The sequence below is a fragment of the Gossypium hirsutum genome, chromosome D05 (assembly GCF_007990345.1).
Source record: "Gossypium hirsutum isolate 1008001.06 chromosome D05, Gossypium_hirsutum_v2.1, whole genome shotgun sequence".
Lineage (NCBI taxonomy): Eukaryota > Viridiplantae > Streptophyta > Magnoliopsida > Malvales > Malvaceae > Gossypium > Gossypium hirsutum.
In genome coordinates, this window is record NC_053441.1 from 63,315,748 (window position 1) to 63,339,071 (window position 23,324).

Consider the following 23,324-nt stretch of genomic DNA (forward strand, 5'->3'; position numbering starts at 1 on the left):
ACTTAACCCATAAACTGGTACCTAGACTCTATCATTTTTTCCATTTTGGTACCTAAACAATTTGTAACATCTCAAACCTGACCTAGACATTAAGATTGAATTTGGAAGATTACATCGGCCACCGAAATGACCTAGTACGATTGGAGTTTATAAAACGGTTGTTTATTATTGAGGAAAACTTAGCATGTTATCTTTGTTTTACTGAAAGTTATAATTTTCCCAAAAGGATGGAATTTAAAGTTTACTTAGTAAAAGTCGATTCTCGATTTTTATATGTTTTTCAAATCTCATTTACATAATAATGTAGCGAAAAAAGTGATTTCAACTTGAGTTTAATGAAAACTAGATTTGTATGCATGATTAATTAATAAACCATATTTTAATAACCTAAATCAAAATAAAATATCATCCATGCTGAGCAATCCCAAAGCCTAAGTCCCATGCCGCAGTTTAAATAAAATATTACAATCTTTGTATAGAAAAAATTGCGAAAATGATCTAAAATAATAAAATAATAAAATATGAAATAAACAATCTGTGGCAATAATCCTAGTGGCATTCATACCTAATCTAAATGAATTTCAAGAATGATCATACAATAGCCCTAGTGGCACTCATACCTAATCTAAATGACATGCTTCCAATATATGCATGGGATGCTATGACAATTTTATAATATTCACATTCTTTCACAAGAATCAATCAATCATAAAAAAAAATTTTGATTCTCTAGAGTTTTTCTTTTAAGGGAAAAACTGAAGAAGTGAATGTGAACCGTGCACTAGAAACAGTCCTAGGAAAGGGAGGTGAGTCAAATTTGACCACTTAAAAACAAGCCTTTCCTAGCCAAAGCCAGTCCTAAACATGCACATTCTCATTACCATACTTCTCACAGTAATCAAATAACCTAAAGAAGTTAATAGAATAATACAACACATGTATTTTCTCATTACTACACTTCTTATTTTTTAATCGATCAATTGTGGATCATCTCATATATATATCACAATTATAACATTAAATAGATATATAAGATGATAGGTAATTAAAATAAAATTGCCAACCAAGGTTTCCATGGTTCTATTTATAGAAAATAAACGAAAAAAATAAAATTACACAGTTTTTAGTTTTTCGCCACAAGGTATTCCTCGGGTCTTCAACTGCCATCAGTCCATATTCTCCTCGTCATGGACACCTTTTTGGAAAAAAATACATTTAAGTCTTATGTCCGTTTTCGGATCACAAGAATTCTATGAATTTTAAAAAATAACCCTACACGGAAATGATAGTCCACGGTCTATTTTCTAAGAACCACAACCTCGATAAAAAAATTTATAACAAATATATAATATCGCATTCATTCTCATATATAACTCAATATATGCATAAGATCTAAAGAATGCTACTCTCTATGTAATCAAGTCATTTAAGAAGAAGTGAAATTTATTTTTATTATCTGTTTATACTTATAGATAGAGTACAACCTGGCTCTGTTTATATAATAGACATATATATCATTCACAATCTAGGCAATTATATATAACATTAATTCAGCCAATCATGTCATGGATTCTAGCATTTTCAATATTATTAGGGACTTAATTGTATAAAAATAAAACACTAAAAAGTAGTTTGAAAACTATTCAGTGACAAACCTGAACAAATCAAAAAATTCTAGGTAAACTTGTAAAATAGGGGCTCAAGGCCGTGTGCAATGCCTTAAGCCATGCGAAGGGTTTACACGACCGTGTGACAGACTATGAAAATGTGGATAATGCAAAATCAAGGTACAAGGGAGACACAGCTGTGTGGAGGGTCCTTGATAAGCTAGAAAAGTAACATATTTTTAATCTCATTCTTGATACGTTTTTAGATGATTAATTATGTAAATTAGTGAAAATCAGACAAATAGAGTTGTTTCTAGAATCCACACAGCCTGGACATTTCCACACGAGCTGGCCACACACTCGTGTGAGCCACATGAGCTGGCCACATGCCCATGTGCCAGCTGTTAGAGTATGCCCAAAGATCAATCATGAAATGGTTGTAATAACATACTTGATTTATCATGTTTATTAATATGAGGCGTTACCATTATTATTTCAGTTTCTTTTCTGTGCATATAAATAAATTGTCTTATAATAATGTCTTGAGAATAATATGACTATTCTTAAAAGGTCCTTAATCAAGTATTATTGTTGTCTAGGACAACAATAATGCATTAAGACTAACATGTAGTTGATTGATGATAAAGAGTTGTCATTGATATGGAGTGTCAAAATCAATGCATAAATATGTGTGTTAGAGAACAACATATTGGACTGACCCGTTATGAGTATGTTTCTTGGATTATTATGTAATTGTCACAACATTAGTCATAGTGATTAATATGTATATGATCATCAGACTTGAGATCATCATAATCCCAACATCGTGAGTTGTATATTTTGATACAGTCAAACGTACACCACAATTGGTTGTTCTATAAAGGCTGATGTTGGATATACCACGATCTGTGTAGAGGGATATGGTTGATCAATATAGGATAAGTCCCTCCTACATAATGGGAGTAATATCTTAGGCCACTTGATTGAGTGAGACTAGAAATGCATGACCATGCTCAAATAAGCTGATATGAGATGTCATACATATTTGTATATCATATTCTACTTAAGATATCAATGAACATGGAATGGACTATGCAAGTGTGACTATTCCATGACTTGTGTCCAATCTAGAGATAAAGGACTTAAGGATTATTGCATGAAAGGTTAATCATAAAAAGGTTATGTTGAATCATGATTTCTTATGACTTAGGTAGCAATGATCCATTACTAGGTGCCACTCATTGTTTGTAACATTGGAATCGTTCTAGTATTACTACTAACGTTACAATAACCTACAGGGTCACACCCTATAGTTGAAATGAACGAAATAAAACATAGTTGGTATTGTGTTTGGTTGTCGCTTGAATTAAATTAATTATAGAATTAATTTAATTGGGTAATCAAATATTGAATACATTATATGTACAAGGTTGTTGTACACATAATGAGAATATGAATTTGGTTCGTATATAAATTTAGATAAATATATAGTTTACCGAAATCACTATTATAATGTAATTATAATTTTCGGTTTAAAAAACATTGTTATATTTATTTAATTTCGAGAAACCTTAAAAATAGATATAAAAATCCTCTTTTTCTTTGCTTGGTGGTTCTAGCAGCCGTCAAAGCAAAGTCTTCTCCAAAACAGTTTTGAGGATTCCTTCTGTTCATTGTCAACTGGGTGGATTACGTAGAGGCCGGAGTCATGATAGATTGCGGCTTGGTTCGATAGTAGATCAAATTACTCGTTGCTGAGGCGTCGCTGTCTACTCAAAATAAAGATTCGGTAATTTCGAAACCTTTATTTCATCCCAATTTGTTCCTCACACATGGATCCATGGTTAGGATCGCCGGTTGTTTTATTTTTTCGCTGCACCATAGAGATGCCGGCGTTCCAACACCAACCCGTGTCGATATCGCAACCTGATTCTCAAATACAAGGAAAAACCCAATTTTTAGGCTTTCTAAGCATTCTAAAGTCTACAAATACCAATTAGAAGAAAACCTAAGGGGGGACTCAAAGAAGATCAAAGAAAGCACTCGAAGAACGCTGTTAGAATCAACTCGGAAGTGAATCTCCCTCAAGATCGAAGATCACCATTTAATTTCTTTCAAAGTTTTATTGAGTTTCTTTATGTCTTGTTGTTATCTTAACTTTGAGATGTTTCTATTCAGGATTATGAACTAAATTCCCTAGATATCTAAGGAGGATGAAACCTATGATGAATCTTATTATTTAATTTCTAGTTTTATGCGATAAATACTTGATTCTTATTCTCAATTATGTATGCTTTTTTCATGTTTTAATATTTTTATGATATCAATTCATGTTTAATGTGCTTATTTCACTGGAGCAAAAGTCCCTGTTTAAGAGTAAATCTAACATAATTGAGTGGATTTGCATGCAATCCTAGAAATAGGACAGCATAAATCTACCGGATTAGAGTCAAATCTAATAGGGGAAACCATAGATCGAGTTAATGCGACGATAGGGATTTTAAATAGAAAGAGATTTTAATTAATCAACCTAGAGTAAGTCATTCTTACTCTTAAAAGAGATATTAACATAATTTAGGGATTTCTATGGATTAAGACACAAGTGAATAAATAGTTTAATTCAGATTCATAATAATAGGTGAAGTCTAGGTGGATTCTTTCCTGGGTATTATCTATCTCATTGGTTATCTTCAATTACTTTGTTTATTCCATTCTTTGTTGCGTTCTTAGCTAGATTAGTTTAGTAATTTTAGATTAAAAACAATCACTCCAATTTGTCAGCTAAATAATAGAAAAACGGTAATTACTAATACTTTTAGTCCTCGTGGATATGATATTCCCTATTGATCACCATAACTATACTATTGTTTGATAGGTGCGTTTGCCTTAGTCGTATTTATAGTTAGTTTAGTGATTATCAATCTTAGGTCGTGTAAGGATTGAATATCCTTGGTTTTCAAGGGGACATGATCGTGTGAGGGGCCATGTGACCCACACACTTGTGTGGCCCTATCATAAGTGCAAAATTTCCCCGATTTGTCGGGATCTTGAGCGATGTTCCTCACATTCAAATCTGATCCAAGGTCCTTAAATTGGGTCCTTCAAACGAAAATTACACAAGAGTTAATATTTTTTTTCAAAAGTTGCGGTCAATAAGGTAGGGATCATCAAAACACCAAGCCATCCGATGTAAAGATGGTTTTTAGTGCTGGTTATCCAGTTATAGAAGCAACCTATAGGCTTTTGCTTTTGCGTCTCTCTAAAATTGCAGTCATGGTAAAATCTTGGTTTATTATTTAATCATCAAGGACTCCTGAGCGGACAAATTCTCTAGAACTAGATAATTGAAAGCTTTCAAGCATAAAAGTTTTTTCTTACTTATTTATTACAATTAACCCCCTATAAATTTGGGTGTAACATTTTCGACCTATTAGGTCGACCAAATAGATAGTGAAGTTCGAAAACAAAAGTAATTGTCAACGTTTCAACCTCATGTGGGCCAATTTTGAACATTACCGGCGTTGCCAAACATTATAAAGGAATTAGAAAAAATATAAAAAAATTAAATAAAAGAGAGTTTTATCTCTAGGAATATGGCATTGTCATATTTATCTCCCAAAAAATTATGATAGTTTTTTTTGTATTTTATAAAAAGAAAGAAAAGTATATTTTTAAAATTTTGGAAAGTTTTTTAAACTTTCCTTTTTTTCTGATTTTTTATTTTTTTAAAGATTTTTCTGAATTTTTTGAAATTCTTTTGTATTTTCTTTTTCTTTTTGTATTTTTATCTATTTATGAAGAAGAGAAGTATTTTTTTTTATTTTTGAGAATTTTATATAGCTTTCCATATTTTTCTGATTTTTAAATTTTTAATTTCACCTTTTGTGGTATTTTATGTATTTTTAAAAAGTAAAAAGTAAAAAGTTTTATTTTTCGGAAATTTGATATAAATTTCTATAACTTTTATTTTAAAATATTTTAATTTTTTTTTGTTGTTTTAATGTGACACACCCTGAGCATGTCAGGTCGTCCAATTCCTATTTTCTTAAAATAAATTTAAAAAATAGGCAAAGTGATATATAATTGGAATGATTATCATTTTAAAAACAACGTAAGTTAACCTAATAAATTTGATGATATATTGAAATTTTAAAATTTAAAATTTAAAAATGAAAATAAATTAAATTAAAGTATAAAAATAAAAAAATAAAACTTACATATAATACAAAAATTGATAATAAAATTTAATTATTTAAATTATAGAAGAAATTCATCAAGTCTTACATTTTAAAACTGTTGGGAGTTATTTTATTTAAAAATATCATTAATTAGTGGAAGACGAAGACATCCACTTTGTTGGAGTTGTTGGTTTTACCTTCTTCTTTTTTTTTTTTTAAGAATAAAGTAATTGCTGAAAGAAGACACGATGATGTAGAGGAAGTTTTTTAAATTCAAAAGATAAGCATTAAGAATGTCTTTAATTAAAAAGTTGTGATTAGAAATTAAATTTTGAATATCTTTAATGCTAATTAAATGATCAACTTTATTATAATAACTAGAGTTGTCACTTAAACATGAATGTTTTTATCTGTATCATTTTCAACCTTTGTTAGTCAAACAATAAGTCAAACTATTAGGTATATTTTTTTAAAAGAAGGCTTAACCCATTAATTAGTACCTAGACTCTGTCATTTTTCTCATTTTCGTATCATTTTTTGGTCATAAGTGCTATCTAAATCTAAACTATTTTTCCCCAAATCAATACCTCTGTTGAGTCTATTTTTTTTAAAAAAAGATAACCAATTAAAAATTATCATTTAACAAAAAAGGATAAAAGATATTATTTTATTTATATAATTTAAAAATATTAAATTTTCATAAAAATTTAAAAAATTAAAAGTAGAGAGATTTGATTCAACTAGGTTTTTACCTTCATTCAACTGATTTGTATTGATTCGCGAATCAATCAGTTTAACTCTTATCTCTGAACTAATTTAAGTTCGGAAACAAAACTAATTGTCAACGTTTCAACCTCATGTGGGATAATTTTGAACATAACTAACATTGCCAAACAGGAATAAAAAAATTGTAGGAACCAATTGAGAAAAAAGAATATTGCTTAGGCACTATTTTAAGGGGTTAATTTTTTTTTAAAAGTAGACTTAATGATTTGACAAACTAAAGTAGCAATTTGAAAAAGAAAAATAAAATTTATGAACTACTTAATACTTATGTGTAACTCTAATTTTTCTTAGTAATTCAGTGTGGAATAAATGTAGTGAAGTGTTTATAATATAACTCTAGAAACATATATAAGCCCCCAATTGAAAAAGAGAATTGAGGTCTGCTTAAGAAAATTAGGGTTTTGTTGGGAGGGTGTTATGGTGTATTAGAGTTTTAGGGGTTTTGATTGTAAGATCAGCTGCTTGTGAATGTGATATTTGGTGTTTCAGTATGACCTCCACTTTTGAATCACTAATCCTTTAGTTGGTTTTCCTTTTTGGGGATTAGTAATCTTTTACATCGGCTTTTAATAATATATATATATACTAGTTCAAATATCGGGCAAATTACATATAAAAGCCCTTTTTTTTAAATTTACCGAAATGGGCGGAATGGCCCTATTTCACAGAAAGTGCGTCGACGTCAGCGCGATGTCAGGGGACGTGGTAGGAAAACGCATCCCTGAGGAAGCGTTTTGCCTACATGGACAGAAATCGCTCCCTTAAGGGCGCGCTTTATGTTCGAGTAGGAAAACGCTTCCTCAAGGATGCGTTTTACTTGATTTTTGGTTTAGGGTTAGAGTTTTGGTGTTTTAAAGTTTAGGGTTTTAGAGAAAAAATTAAATAAATAAGGGATTAAGGTTTAGGGCTTATCAATTAAATTAATTATAAATTTTTCAAAATTGGATTAGTTTTTGTGTTTATTATGTTTTAAGAAAAAATCAATTAAATTAGGGTTTATGGTTACTAATATAATTAAAAAAATTTAAAAATCAGATTAGGGCTAGAGTGGCTCTTGATAAAATAATTTTGAGTAGGCATTTCTGAGCAAACAATGTCAAAAACGCTTTAAGCAGGATGCTTTGTCAGCAGAAGTACTGAAAAAAGCTCCGACGTGGACGGGCTTTTAAAGTAAATTACAAGTACTTTATTCAAAATAACATTTTATTTTTTTAAATGAAATAATATACCAATATTCAACATATTGCCTTATTTAAAAGAATTTCTATTATATTAAAAATGTAAAAGTAAATTTCTATTTTAGTACATGAAATAATATAGAAGAATTTCTATTTTATTACAACAAATAATATCAAAATATTCAAAATGTTGGTACAAATATATTAAAATAAAAATCAATCTCCGTGCCCTCCGACTTCAGTGCCACATGGCGGCCGTCGACGGTTATGCGCTGGATTCCTCCTTTGTCCAGCTTCTGGGGGGTTGTGGTTGCTCCAGCAGGGATTTTAGTTCCTCTGGTAGGGTATCTGGTTGTTGGTGTTGGGACAATGAGCCACCTTGATAGAATAGTGACTGTGGAGGTGCTTGCATCACCAACGGTGAAGCTGTTTGAAATCCATACGGTGATGGGGATTGGTAAAAAAAGAGCTCCCCGACGGCCCCTCTTGCGATCCCTTGTACGACGTTGGCCTATACATCGGCGGTCCACTCGGTGTAACAGAAAATGGATATGAACCGGGCCATGGACTCCAACCTGTCGCAGGACTCGAAAAAGGAAACATATAAGGGTTAGGATACATAAAAGGGCTAGGATACACACTTGGCATTATTTGAAAAGGTTGTGCCGTGGGTATCGTCGGTTGAACTGCTGGGTCGGGTGACTGTGATGGTGCTCTCACTGGACCTGGTGATTGAATGGCCGCTGATGATGGGCCGGGTGAATGTCTGGGCCTCATTGATGGGCCTGCGTCGTCGTCCCTTCATCTTGGATTTAAAGGGCCACTCCGTTCCTTTTGGACACGTAATTGTCATTGCCTCTCTTCTGCCGAAAATAAGTACGGCTTGCCATGGATCATAAACCATGGCATGTATTCTGGCACGCACGCTAACTCTGGAATGATGATTGGTTCCTGAGTAGGTATATAATCATACCGATTTTCACACATTTGGATGTAGTATGACTAGAATCTCGGCCAATCCGTATTCAATTGCCGTAGGTCAATTTTGTGATGATCATCAAACACCTCAGGTGCTACGAGAATCAGTTGTCGAAATCCAAATTGTCGTAATGCTCTGTCTGACTGGTGCATCTCTACGGTCGCATAGTTGACCAATACGACTTTCGCATGCCAAGCGTATGGATTTTGAAGGTACTCATCCAGAATTACTGCCCGAATTGCCGGATCCTCGTATGGTGTCCATTGAAACTATATGAACATGATGGAAATATTAGTTATATACATAATACTAAATACTAAATACTAAATACCAATCGACTAGCTCATGATGGAAATATCAATTTTATTTAATACTTACTTGGGCTTCTGACTGTTGGTCTAATAGAAGCCGTATATCTTCAAGAGAGCTAGGTAATCCAGCATAACTTGCCGGATGGTTCCACCTAATTAAATAAATTTTTAGCATACTATTATATTTTAAATCTACGTAATAATTGTAAAATATAATATAAAATTTACCTCGTTATGAGTGGGAATGTATATGGGTGGTCCACTCGAGGACGTAAAAATGGATAGCGAAACCGTGCCCATGACTGTAGTAGTGAAAGGCAACCTCAGATTTTCGCTTTATTCGGTCATGTCGCCCCGCACATCTCCCTATAAATGTTGCCAACATGGCAGACCCCCAATTAAATCCACCAGCTGCTCTAAAATCAACGAGTTTCAGCAGCCATATTAGATGTACGAGGTTCCGTGACAAGTCTGGCATCAGATAACCTCCAATTATCTGAAGAATGTATGCCCGAGCATATCAGATTCTTTATAGTTCGGTTGAATCATCATCTGGATCTGGGAATGTGTCTCGTAACCAGCCCATCTCGATTCGACCTCCGTTAATATTCTCCGGAATAGCGCCAAAAAGCTCGTAGCATATCGTTTCTCAATCGCCAGATTGAACAGACCCAGTGACTGGGTACCCGTCCACCAGCAATCCCAATTGTAGATTGACATCTTCCAAGGTGATAGTGCACTCTCCAAATGGAAGATGGAATGTGTGCGTCCCGGGTCTCCACCTCTCAATCAACGCACTGATAAGTTTCGAGTCCAACTTGCATCCCCGACCTACTGTCGCCACGTGCCAAAAACCCGCTTCCCGCAGGTAATTCTTTACCAACGGTGATGGAGGACCATGCATATTACGGATATAACATTGCAATATCTGATCTACAGAATTTTATAACAAATAATAAATTAATAATTATTTAAAATTACATAAATAAAAAAATCTTAAATAATATTTAAAATTTAAATGTAACACTTACCATTTTCATTTGTTCGACAGATATGTGCTTGTTATCAAGACAAATCAATTCTCCGACCATTGCTAAATTCATACAAATTTTTACGATTTAAAAACATTTTCAAAAAAAATAAAATTTAAAATTTTTTAAAACTAATTAAAAATTAAAGCTCTTTTAAATAGGGATTTGAGAGAAAATTGAGAGGAAATTGATAGCAAATTGAGAGAAAATTAGGGAAATGATTTATTTGTGAAAAAAATGAAAGGGTGGGGGGTTTTATAGTTTTTTCTGACCGTTATGGGGGGTCACCAATTGTCAAAACAGTAGTTGTTGCTACTATTCACGCGCGGGCAAAACGCGTTCCCAGGGGAGCGCTTACGTGGCAGGAAAATGCGTCCTTGAGGGCGCACTTTGTTGCCACGTAGGCAAAACTCTTCCTTGAGGAAGCGTTTTCTTGCCACGTCCCTTGACATCGCGCTGACGTGGACTTGCTTTCGTGGGGAATTGGGTCAATTCGGTAATTAATTTATTACCGAGCCCATTTTGGTAAATTTTTTAAAAATTGGGCTTTTTTTAGCATTTTGCCCTTAAATATCACATGTTGCATTTGTGATTATTATGAGATTTCAATATAATAAATTAATTTAATAGTTTGCATACAAATATTAATAAAAAGAATTTAAGAAAATTTTTGAAGTTGAACTCAATAAATATACAAATATACAAATAATTAATTTAATAAAATTTTAAAATTAGATTCTAAATATAAACACCTAAAATAATAATAAAATTTATATCAAATTCTTGAAAATTAAAAACTATTTACTTTTATTTTTTTAAAATACATAAAATATCAAAAAAGTGAAAATAAAAAATAAAAAAATATGGAAAGCTATATAAAATTCTCAAAAATTTAAAGAAAAATACTTCTCTTCTACATTTATAGATAAAAATACAAAAAAAGAAGAAGAATAGAAAATACAAAAGAATTTCAAAAATTCAGAAAAATCTTAAAAAATTAAAAAATCAGAAAAAACTTGCCAAATACTTAAAAAATATACTTTTCTCTCTTTTTATAAAATACATAAAATACAAAAAAAATATCAGAATTTTTTGGGAGATAAATATGGCAATGCTATATTTTTTTTGAGATAAAACTCTCTTTTATTTATTTATTTTATATTCCTTTCTAATTCTTTTATAATGTTTGGCAATGTTAGTAATGTTCAAAATTAGCCCACACGAGGTTGAAACGCTGGCAATTATTTTTGTTTTCGAATTTCACTATCTATTTGCTCGACTTAATAGGATCGAAAATGTTACACCCCAAAATATAGGGAGTTAATTGTAATAAATAAGCAAGAAATAACTTTTAGGCTTGAAAGCCTTCAATTATCTAGTTCTAGAGAATTTGTGCACTTGGGAGTCCCTGATAATTAAATAAACCAAGATTATACCATGACTGCAATTTTAGAGAGGAGCGAAAGCGAAAGCCTATGGGGTTGCTTCTATAACTGGATAACCAGCACTAAAAATCGTCTTTACATCAGATGATTTGGTGTTTTGATTATCCCTACCTTATTGACTGCTACTTCTATATTTATTATCGCCTTCATTGTTGCTCCTCCAGTGTTTCTAGATCTCTATGGAAACAATATTATTTTTGGTGCCATTATTCCTACTTCTGCAGCTATAAGTTTGCACTTTTACCTGATTTGGGAAGCGTCATCCTTATGAGTTAATTGTTTTACAATTCTTTCTTGGTGTAGCTTGTTACATGGGCCGTGAGTGGGAACCTAGTTTTAATATGGGCATGCGGCCTTGGATCGCTGTTGCATATTCAACTCCTGCTGCAGCTACTACCACCATTTGCTTGATCTAACATGTGAAACAGATACATACATTGCTTAGAGGTTCAAGGTTTAAACCACAACTCTCTCATTTTTTCTTTTTAAATTTTCAGCAACCCAGGATAAAAGAACACTAAAATAAATATTATTTAGAGTAAAATTTATTAAGAAATTGGTAGCAATTCAATGGTTAAACACTTACTCCTCTCCCATGCAACCCCTTCATATTTGAAAACTCTAGCTATTTACTCCATTTTTCCCTAATTACACTAGGATTATGTTTCTTTTTTCGTTCCAATTAGAATTTCTCTTCTCTCTCCCTATTTCTTCTCATATTTCTTTTCCATCATCTTCTTTGCACCAAATTTTCTCTCCATTGCTGAAACTATTTTTGCTCTTGATATCAAATCAATCCCCGATAATTCGATTCTTTACTGATTGTTTAATTCATCATTGATAGCTTCCGTAATTCCGTCAAGTACGGTAAGTGCCTCTCGATCTAAAGTTTAGGACCCTAAATTTCATAAATTTTTTATCCAATATTGATCTTTCAAATCCATTAGTCAATCTTTCACGGTTCTTGAAAAATCTTTCATTAACATACAAATGTTAACTCTTGTATAATTGTCGTTTGAAGGACCCAATTTAGGGATCCTGGATCAGATTTGAACGTGAGGGACATCGCTCAAGATCTCGACGAATCAGGGAAAAATCGTGCCTATGATAGCACCACATAGTTTTCCACACAAGTGTGTGGGGCACACAGCCCCTCACACGACCATGTCCCCTTGAAGCCTAAGGATCTTAGATTCTTACACGGCCAAGGACCATTCATATGACTGTGTCTCCCTTGCACCCTGATTTTGAATGATCCACATGACCACAATCTGTCACACGATAGTGTAACCCCTTCACATGACTGAAGCCATTGTACATGATCATGTGCCCCTATTTTAAATTTTTACCTAGAATTTTATGATTTGTTTAGTTTAGTCCCTAAATGGTTTTTCAACTATTTTTTTAGTGTTTTATTTTTATTCAATTAAGTCCCTGATAATATGGAAAATGCTAGAATCCATGACATAATTGCTTGGATTGTGAATGATATATATGTTTATTATATAAACAGAGCCATGTTGTGCTCTATCTATAAGTATGAATAGATAATCAAATAAATTTCACTTCTTCTTGAATGGTTTGATTACATAAAGATTGACATTCTTTAGATCTTATGCATGTTTTGAGTTATATATAAGAATGGATGCGGTATTATATATTTGTTATAAATTGTTTTTTATTGTCAGGGTTGTGGTTCTTAGGAAATAGACCGTGGACTATCATCTCCATGTACGGCTATTTTTTTAAAATTCATAGAATTCTTGTGAATCGAAAATGGACATAAGACTTAAATCACTACAAGAAATTAAGCTTTTAGCGGCGTTTTTAGTGGTGGTTGGACCAAAAACGCCGCAAAAGTTATACATTAGTGGCGCTAATAAAAAAATGCCGCAAAAGGTTAGAGCTATAGCGGCATTTATGAGAAAAATGATGCAAAAGATCAAGCAGTAGTGGCGTTTATGAGAAAAACGCTGCAAAAAGTCAAGCATTAGCAGCGTTTTTGCAAAAAAACATTTTATTTTAAACAAAATAGCGTCATTTTGCTCCCTGTATTCTCAGCCATCATCCAAGTGGTCATCATGTATTCTTTTCGACAACTCATGCATTCTTTCATCCTCTTCTATTTATTATTTAACTAGTTTCTTTATATTAATTAAAATACAATTTATTTTTAATTTAATATTAAAAATCTTCAGAAAAATTAATGGCACGTAGAAAACATTTGAAAGTAAAAACATAAAAAAATATATGTTAAAAATGAAAAAAAGTAAAATACTATTATTTAAAATAATATTATCTGCTGTAACAAACTGATTTCTAACCAGAAGATTTTGATTGGGGATTCTAGTTTACAGAGAGGCTTGACTCCTCCTTTTGTAGATGATGGCCTAATTGAGATAGTTGGATTTAGAAATGTCCTGCATGGTCTTGTTTTGCTTGCTCCAAATGGACATGGGACTCATTTAGCACAGGTAGAATGAGAAGGTTCATAACTGGTTTCCACTCTTTAACCTCAGGGATTTCGAAATTTTGGAGATTAGACTGTATTTGGGAATTTGAAGATATAGCGAAAATTGTAGCTCCTAACCAGATTAGGTTCATTGATTATGAGGTTGGATCCTTCATTGTTGGTATATAAATATTATGAGTCGGGCATAACAATGATTGTAACTTGTGAGCAGGGTTATTGTACCGTATCGATATTGAAAAAATTATTGAAGATATTACCATTGTACTGTTTTGATTTTTGTTGCTTGAGATGCAATCTTTCTCCCTGTTTAGTTTAGAGCCCATGTTTGTAAGGTGTGCTAAAAACATAATATTTAAATTCTAAATTTAAATTCGTTAATTTTTGTATTTAGTTTTAAAGTTAAAATTTTAATAGAAAATTTAATTTAATTATTATTTTTATTTAGTATATAGTTTAAAGTTCAAATTCCAAAAATAAAATAAAATATTTTATCATAGAAATAAATATTATTTAATTAAAACAACTTTTTTAAAGGTTATGTTTTTTAGTGGCGTTTGTGGAAAAAGCGCCGCTAAAGGTCATGTTCTGTCACACACAACTTATATCAGACACTTGACTAAAAACAACCGAGCAACATTGCTCCACCCACTGATGTAACATGGCGTTGAAAGCTACCGTAAAATCATTCATTCTTTCATGCAATGTGTGGTAGTTGACTCCCGCAGCGCAATCCTCGTGTCCAATCTATATTCTCGTTGAAAATTGCATTTCGAACAGTGGTAGACTTTTCAACCGCATCTTGCGCAACCAACTGAGGTACCTTAGAAAACAATTGAAGAAAAATTTATAACTGAAACTTTAATCTCATGTCATCAAGGAAAAAAAAAAGAATAAACACATATATACTTAAGGAATTTATTTAAAAATTTGCATGTTATGCCTCCTGTTGTAATTGTTATAATTACATAGAATAAAGTAGGATTGAAGGGTTGTAGGATTATACCTTTGTTTTGCAATGTACAAATTCCTGTGAATCAATGAAGAAACCAGTAGTCAACTTAGGGCAATCTTTTACTTTCAACTCTATCATTGATGGGAATACTGAATGATATCCTTTGGGACAAAAGTGAATGAGGCCAAGTAGTTCTTCAAGTGATAACCTTTTTAATTTATCAAATTTCATCTCCTCTTCAGCTACCACTTCCACTTCATCTTCTAATTTGAATACTTGTTCCAATTTATAATTCCTTTTAACTATGAGACTTTCAAGCTTTGGAAGAACATGAACAAATCCAAAAGGAAAGAGACTGTTCAATTTTTTACAATTTATAACATAGATCTGAGTCAAATTTGGAAAGCTCATAGGTTGGAGGCTAGTATCACCATTTGATGATGATGAAGAAACTTGATCCTTGGCTAAAATGAGTCGTTCTATTTCCTCACACCCCTCGATGAAAAGATACTCCAAATGTGATAAACTGCGAGCCATCATAGGTGAAAATATATATCTTAGCTTCTTGCAATCAATCAGTGTTAGAGTTGTAAGGTTCTCAAGGGTTACAACTTAAGCAAAATCGTTCCATATAACCCGTACTTCAAATAAATTCTCCAATAGCAAACGTTTTATACTTGAGAACGAGTACCCGCATTGAACTTGAAATACTTCTTCATGATTCCCAACTACTATACAACCTTCATTCAATACAGGAACATCAGTGTTGCGTAATTGGCGGCTATTTCCCATGTTACGAAGAACCAATTCCTACATACACAGAAATCCTAATAAATGTTATAAAAACACACTAGAGTAAATGTTACCCATAAGTCTTCATAATTTTACATATTCCAAGTAATAGAAAATACTACTTCTCTAATCTCAATGCTACATATATCCTTGATTTTTTTAAAGGATATATTTTTTAAATCTAAACCCCTAAAATATCTACCAAATTAATTAAACACAAAAGGCCATTGCTTGATACATTATTATTTAAAGAGTGAACAATGGAATACATGAACTAAGCAACATATCGATTTACTGATTTGCTATAGTGCTAAAATCCATATATAAAATGTGAACAATCTAAATACCTCTATGAGCTGAGCTTGTACAATGAAGCATGAGGTTTGGGGACAATTTGACACTTCTAAATTTTTCAGAAAGGGCACATTAAGTAGAATGTGATCACCAGTCACATCCCTTCCTTCTATCGAACTGAAGACTTGTAGTAGTTGAGGGCAGTACTTTAGGTAAAGAGATTCCAACAATGGAAATCCCTGAGATAAAGTGTTTGCAAACACATATTTCAATAGTCGGCAATCCTCTATTCGGAGAGTTTTCAGTTTTGTCCAGCAATGATTCTACATGAATGAACCGCATATTTAGATATTATACAAAATATATTTGTTTAAATAAAAGTGAGGAATATGATTTATTAAACATAATTTAAGTTTTAAAGAATTTCTTTACCAAAACATATGAAAAAGAAATAAACTGATTTTTGAATGTACCAATTATAAAGAGATGTATCTATTATAAAAAGAAATCTATTATGTAAACGGATTCCAAGGATTGAACAACAAAGAGGAGAGCCATTCTACATGTTTCGAACACACATCTTAGCAAGTTATTTATTTTATTATAAAAAAATTGAGCATATCAATATAAAAATAGATTATAAATTAAAAGATAAAATACAAAAACATGAATATGCTGCTTAGTTTCTTTTAGCATACCAATGGTTAGATGCACAGGGTGTCTACCCAAAAAAGCAACAAGCTAACTCAAAAAAACTAGGGGGTTTACCGTTGTTTATAAAACACACAATCGGAATAAAGAAAATTGAATTTATTTTTTATAATTAGGAATGGAGAATGAAATTGTTTGAAACTGAATTCAAGTAATCATGTCTACAATATAATATTTTTGTTATTAGACTAAAGCATCATTAGCAACTTAAATGCAAATATTTATTTTAAATTATAAAAATATTAAAGCATTAATATGAAATAAATAAAAGATAGAATTTCCTTCTATATAAATAATTACATTCTACTATCATGTAAATTGTGTTGAAGTGAAACAAACCTTATAAGTGGGCAATCCATGGGCAAAAGTCAAGGTGGCATGGACTTAATTGAAGGCTTATCCATAAAAATATAAAATAAACATAAAATGAGAGAGGTGGCAATTGATGAGGTGGTTTTTGAGCCTATAATAAGGTTTCATATATTTGTGATATGAAGAAAAAGAAAGAGTAAGAAATGAAATAAATGTGTGTGAGTTTGTGTGCATAAGAGTGGAAATATGCAAAGAGTGAATTGTGAGTGTATAACTAGTGGTAACTAGAAATTGAGAGAGGGGAAAATATATTTGTATTTTGTGTAAGTGTATTTGTTTTGAGTAATAAAAGTTAATTTCCTTAGTCACTACTACACCTCCAATAAGTGGTATCCAAGTTACATTGGTGTCCTCATCAAATGAAGAGGACAAACATGATTCAACCATAGATAGAATCACAAACCAAATCAAAGTCCATGATTCAAGGGATTGTCTTGGGCAATTTCAAATCAATTCAATCTCCAAAAGATAATCTCCTAAGTGATATGATTTTCTATAATGATCTTGATATCAATCATAGACTCAATCATACCCCATAAAAATCATTCAATAAGTTTCCAATATAATAAATATGGAAAAGGTCTCCATATCAATTTAGTACTCTAGGGAATGAATACTTCCTTTGACACTAAAATGTGAGTTTTTTCAACAATATCAAACTGACCTCGTAAGTTAGCAATCTAAAGGTAGAATAAAGTGGCATGGAATTAATTAAAGGCTTTTCTATAAATAGATAAAATCTAAATAAAAATGAGAGACAACAATTCATAATGCATTTTATAAGCCTATAAATAGGTTTCATATATATGTGATATGTAAAAGCAAGCGTGTGAAAGAGAAGAAAAAGAAAGAGTATGAAACAAAACAAAGGTGTGTGACTTTGTCTGCATGAGAATGGAAATAAGCAAAGTTTTAAAGAATTTCTTTATCAAAACATATGAATAAATTGATCTTCCAACGTATTAGTTATTTATTTTAAATTTTATATAAAATCACAAATCAAATCAAAGTCCATGATTCACGAGATTATCTTAGGCAATTTTGAATCAATCAAATCTTCAAAAGATAATATTTCAAGCGACATGATCTTTTATAATGGGCTAAAAATCAACCATAGACTTAGTCATAGCTATAAAAGTCATTCAATGAGTTGTCAATATAATAAATATGGAGATTATCTCTATATTGATTTGGTGCTCTAGGGAGTAGGCACTCCCTCTAACACCAAAATGCTAGTTTCATATTTTTCAATAATATCAAACCAACCTTGTTAGCTAGCAATCCGAGGATAGAAGAAAGGTGGCATGGAATTAATTGAAGGCTTTCCTATAAAGAAATAAAATCTAAATAAAAAGGAGAGACACAACAATTCATGATGCAGTTTATAAGCCTACAAATAGGTTTAATATATTTGTGATATCTATAAGCTAGCGTGTGGATGAGAAGAAAAAGAAAGAGTGTGAAACAAAACAACGGTGTGTGACTTTGTGTGCATGAAAGTGGAAATAAGCAAAGAGTGAATGGTTTGTATAACTAGTTGTAGGTAGTAATTGAAAGGAAGAGGAAAATATATTTGTAGTTTGCATTGGTGTATTTGTTTTGAGTAATAAAAGTTACTTTCTTTAGTGGCCACTACGCTTCCAACAAACCCGATACCCATAAAAAATATAAAAATAAATACCAACCCAAACACTTCACTTCAAATTGGTTTTTGGTTTTCTTGCAATTTGTTTCATCCTTCAAAGAATGCTATCATAAAGCTAAAACAATTAAGAAGATTAAAAAATTGGAGAGAATAGGTATCCCTACCTCAATAATCTAGTCTTCTTGGCCAAAACCAATGACTTGCTCTAGTCCATTGCAGTCGCTTATCTGAAGTGCTTGTAGATGCAACATACTTAAAGCTAGGCAAGGTGAGAAGATTGTTTTCAGATTATTACAAGATATAATTGTCACAACCTTTAGACTTTGGAGGCTTGCAATTGCACGATGGGATGGCTTTACTTCCCATATCCTCTTTAATTTTGGCAATGAATGTAGGTTCAATATTGTTAAATTTGAGAGCAATGGTGTCTGATATTTCATTCTTTCAGAAAGTTTATCTATTTGAAATATCACTTGTAACTCCTCACAATCTTTAATGATCACTTGCTTAAGGTTTTGCAAGAACCTAGTCGGAGAAACACCATTGCACAACCCTTTCAAAGAAGCCATCCTTTCTATATTTAATTCCACCAAATTAGAGAATGCAACAGTTGACCCTTGATCATTTTTTGTATCAATCAAGAATTCCATATCATTGCAAGATTCTAGCTGCAGAAAAGTCAACTCATTTACTCCCATTTCATCCATTCTAGCACATTGCACAAACTCAACGCTTCCACATTGCAAAATAAATTGTTAAATGCACTTAATGAAGATGAGAAATCTTGAATATCCAATGTTCTAATTATTGGGATATTTTCAAATATTTATAGTATCCCAATAACTATAAATGAATGGGTGTAATTAATCAAAAGATAAAACTTTTGGTCATTGGTCAAAAGTTATATCATTTGATTTTTTTAAAAAGAATTATAAATATTCAAAAAATATTATTTGAATAGTTACAAAATTAAATGAATAATTATTATTATTTATTTATTCATAAAGACACCTATTGAAAGATGTCTCTATGAAGAGACATGAAAATTCCTATAAATAGGAATGGGATTTCATTTGGAAATCATATCAACAAATTCTAATATTATTTCTTCTCTTCCTTCATTTTCTAATATTATTAGATTATTCTATAAAGTATTGCTGCAGAAATCCTTTGTAGAAATTGAGTTTTTGTTATACATTACTCAGTGCATAGTGGACTATTCTCGTCAGTGCAAAACGCAAATAGTCATTGGCTTCATTGTATCCTCGAGGTTAATTTGCTTGGAACTCATTTGCACACTGAAGATAAGTGGGGGCGAATATAACCTTAAAGATAGTGGCTTGATACACGCCTTGGAGCCTGTCCTATTTCTTCTTTTTCTTTTCGAGTTCCGATCGTTGTGTTCGAGTTTTTTCCTTACCGGAGTTTTGTACTAACAATTTAAGGTTATATTTCATGATGACTACCACAACACATGAAAGTGGAACACTAAGGGAGTTGGCTTCCAACTTTGTTAAACTTGATCGTTTTGATGGTGGCAATTTTCGACGATGGCAGAAAAAGATGCACTTTTTGTTATCAACTTTGAAGATTGCTTATGTTTTGGATACTCCAAGACCTGAAGAGAATGAAAATGAATCTGTTGCTGCAACCCGAGAAAGACAAAAATGGGACAATACTGATTACATGTGCATGGGCCACATATTGAATGGTTTATTTGATGGTTTGTTCGACACCTACCAAAACGACGTCACCGCTAAAGAATTATGGGACAAATTGGAGGCAAGATACATGACCGAAGATGTTACAAGTAAGAAATTTCTTGTCAGTTGTTTCAATAATTATCAAAGATGGTCGTTCTGTTATGGAACAATTTCGTGATATTGAAAAGATACTGAATCAATTTAAGCAATATGATATGAAAATGGATGAAATGATTGTGGTATCCTCCATAATAGACAAACTTCCTCCATCTTGGAAAGACTTTAAAAGAAGTCTAAAACATAAAAAAGAGGAAATATCTCTTGAGGCTTTGGCAAATCATCTTCTTATTGAAGAAGAGTATCGAAAACAAGATCAGAACCTAAATTCTGAAAATGCCAAAATACATGTTACGGAGGAAGTACAGACTACTAAACCATTCAAGAGAAAGTTCAATCAGACTGATAGAGCACCTAAGTTCAAAAAGAAACAAAAGGGCTCATGCTATCATTGTGGAAAGCCGGGACATTTCAAGAATGAATGTCGATTTTTAAAGAAGAAATCATCTTCTAAGGCTGATAATAACGAAAAGTTCGTTGCAATGATATCTGAAATTAATATGGCACAAGATGATAATACATGGTGGATTGATACCGGAGCAACCAAACATGTGTGCAAAGACAAAAGCATGTTCACAAAGTTCACACAATGTGAAAATAACAATGTCTTGTACATGGGAAATTCTTCCACCGCAACAATTAAAGGCAAAGGGTCTGTTGAACTACAATTCACTTCTGGAAAGGTTTTAACCTTAAATGATGTATATTATGTACCAGAAGTTAGGAAAAATTTAGTGTCTGGAAATCTGTTGAATAAGTTTGGTTTCAAACTTGTTTTTGAGGCAGATAAGTTTATTTTGTCTAAGGGAGGAATTTTTGTGGGAAAAGGGTATATGTATTAAAGCATGTTCAAACTTAATATTATTAATAAGAATAAAAATACTATTTCTGCTTATATGGTTGAATCATTTTGTTTGTGACATTATAGATTAGGTCATTTAAATTATAGAAAATTGAATGACATGTATAAATTAGATTTAATTCCTGTTTTTAATAATAATATTGAAAATGCAATACCTGTATGTTGACTAAAATTACAAGAAATCCTTTCCCTAAGGTTAAAAGGAAAACAAAATTGCTTGATTTGATACATAGTGATTTATGTGACTTGCATAATACTCCTACATTAGGTGGAAAGAAATATTTTGTTACTTTTATTGATGATTGTTCTAGATATTGTTATGTATATTTATTGCATTCAAAAGATGAAGCGCTTGATAAATTTAAAGTTTATAAATCTGAAGTTGAACTTCAGTGTGAATCATTTATCAAGTGCTTAAGATCGGATAGAGGTGGAGAATACTATAATCCAAGTTATTTTGAACTCACTGGAATTGTCCATCAAGTTTCAGCCCCTTACACACCACAACAAAATGGTGTAGCTGAAAGGAAAAATAGAGTCTTGAGTGAAATGATAAATTCAATGTTATCATATTCAGGTCTTGGACAAGGTTTTTGGGGAGAAGATGTTCTAACAGCTTGTCATATATTGAATAGAGTTCCTAATAAGGAAACTAAAATAACCCCCTATGAGCAATGGAAGAAAAGGAAACCAAACCTTAATTATTTGAAGGTTTGGGGTTGTAGAGCTATTGTAAAAGTTCCAACACCTAAACGTAAAAAGTTAGGTGAAAGAGGAATTGAATGCATATTTATAGGTTATGCACATAATAGCAAGGCATATAGGTTCATAGTAATTGAACCAAATGATTCAATTTCAATTAATACGGTTATTGAATCAAGAGATGCTATTTTTGATGAAAATAGATTTAATTCTATATCAAGACAATTACAACCACAACAATTGATTCATTCTTCAAATGAGAATGAGATTCCATTGAAACAAATTGATAATAATGATGAATCTTGTCAAGAATTAAGAAGAAGTAAGAGGATTAAAAAGGTCAAAGATTTTAAACCAGATTTCATTATGTTTCTTGTAGAAGGAAAAGGTGAAAGTATATGCAATAAGATACCTTATTGTTATAATACCGAATCTGATCCTATTACATTTGAAGAAGTAGTGAAATCTCAAGACTCTGCTTTTTGGAAAGAAGCAATAAATGATGAAATGGATTCAATAATGGGAAATCAAACTTGGATCTTAGTTGATCTTCCACCAGGTTCCAAACCAATAGGTTGTAAATGGATCTTCAAAAAGAAAATGAAGGTCGATGGAACCATTGATAAATTTAAAGCAAGGTTGGTAGCAAAAGGTTTTACACAAAGACAAGGTATTGATTACTTTGATACCTATGCTCCAGTAGCAAGAATTGCTACAATTAGACTATTAATATCACTGACCTCTATATATAATTTGGTTATTCACCAAATGGATGTTAAAACTGCATTTTTAAATGGTGAATTGGAAGAGGAAGTGTACATGGAGCAACCGGAAGGATTTGTTGTTCCAGGACAAGAGCATAAGGTATGTAAGCTTGTTAAATCTTTATATGGGCTTAAACAAGCACCAAAACAATGGCACCAAAAGTTTGACAAGGTTGTTTTAGCTAATGGCTATAAAATAAATGAATCAGATAAGTGCATATATAGTAAATTTGATAATGGAAAGGGTGTTATAATTTGCTTATATGTAGATGACATGCTCATTTTTGGCACGGATTTGGAACAAATAGAAAACACAAAGAAATTCTTGTCAAACAACTTTGCTATGAAGGATATGGGTGTAGCAGATGTTATTCTTGGGATTAAAATAACCCGAGATGAAAGCACTATAGCTTTATCACAAT

The 23,324-nt window shown here is 31.9% G+C and overlaps 1 protein-coding gene across 1 annotated transcript in view; it reads right to left on the bottom strand.

Moving 5' to 3' along the window:
- Positions 1-15,102: 15,102 nt before the first annotated feature.
- Positions 15,103-23,324, bottom strand: part of LOC121216950 (uncharacterized) — a 39,939-nt gene continuing 31,717 nt past the window's right edge. The window contains exons 4-5 of the mRNA XM_041092447.1: positions 16,080-16,349; positions 15,103-15,750 (exon numbers count right to left, since the gene is read on the bottom strand). Coding sequence (XP_040948381.1) covers positions 15,553-15,750; positions 16,080-16,349 — 468 coding nt within the window. The 3' untranslated portion in view covers positions 15,103-15,552. The remainder of the gene's footprint in view (positions 15,751-16,079; positions 16,350-23,324) is intronic.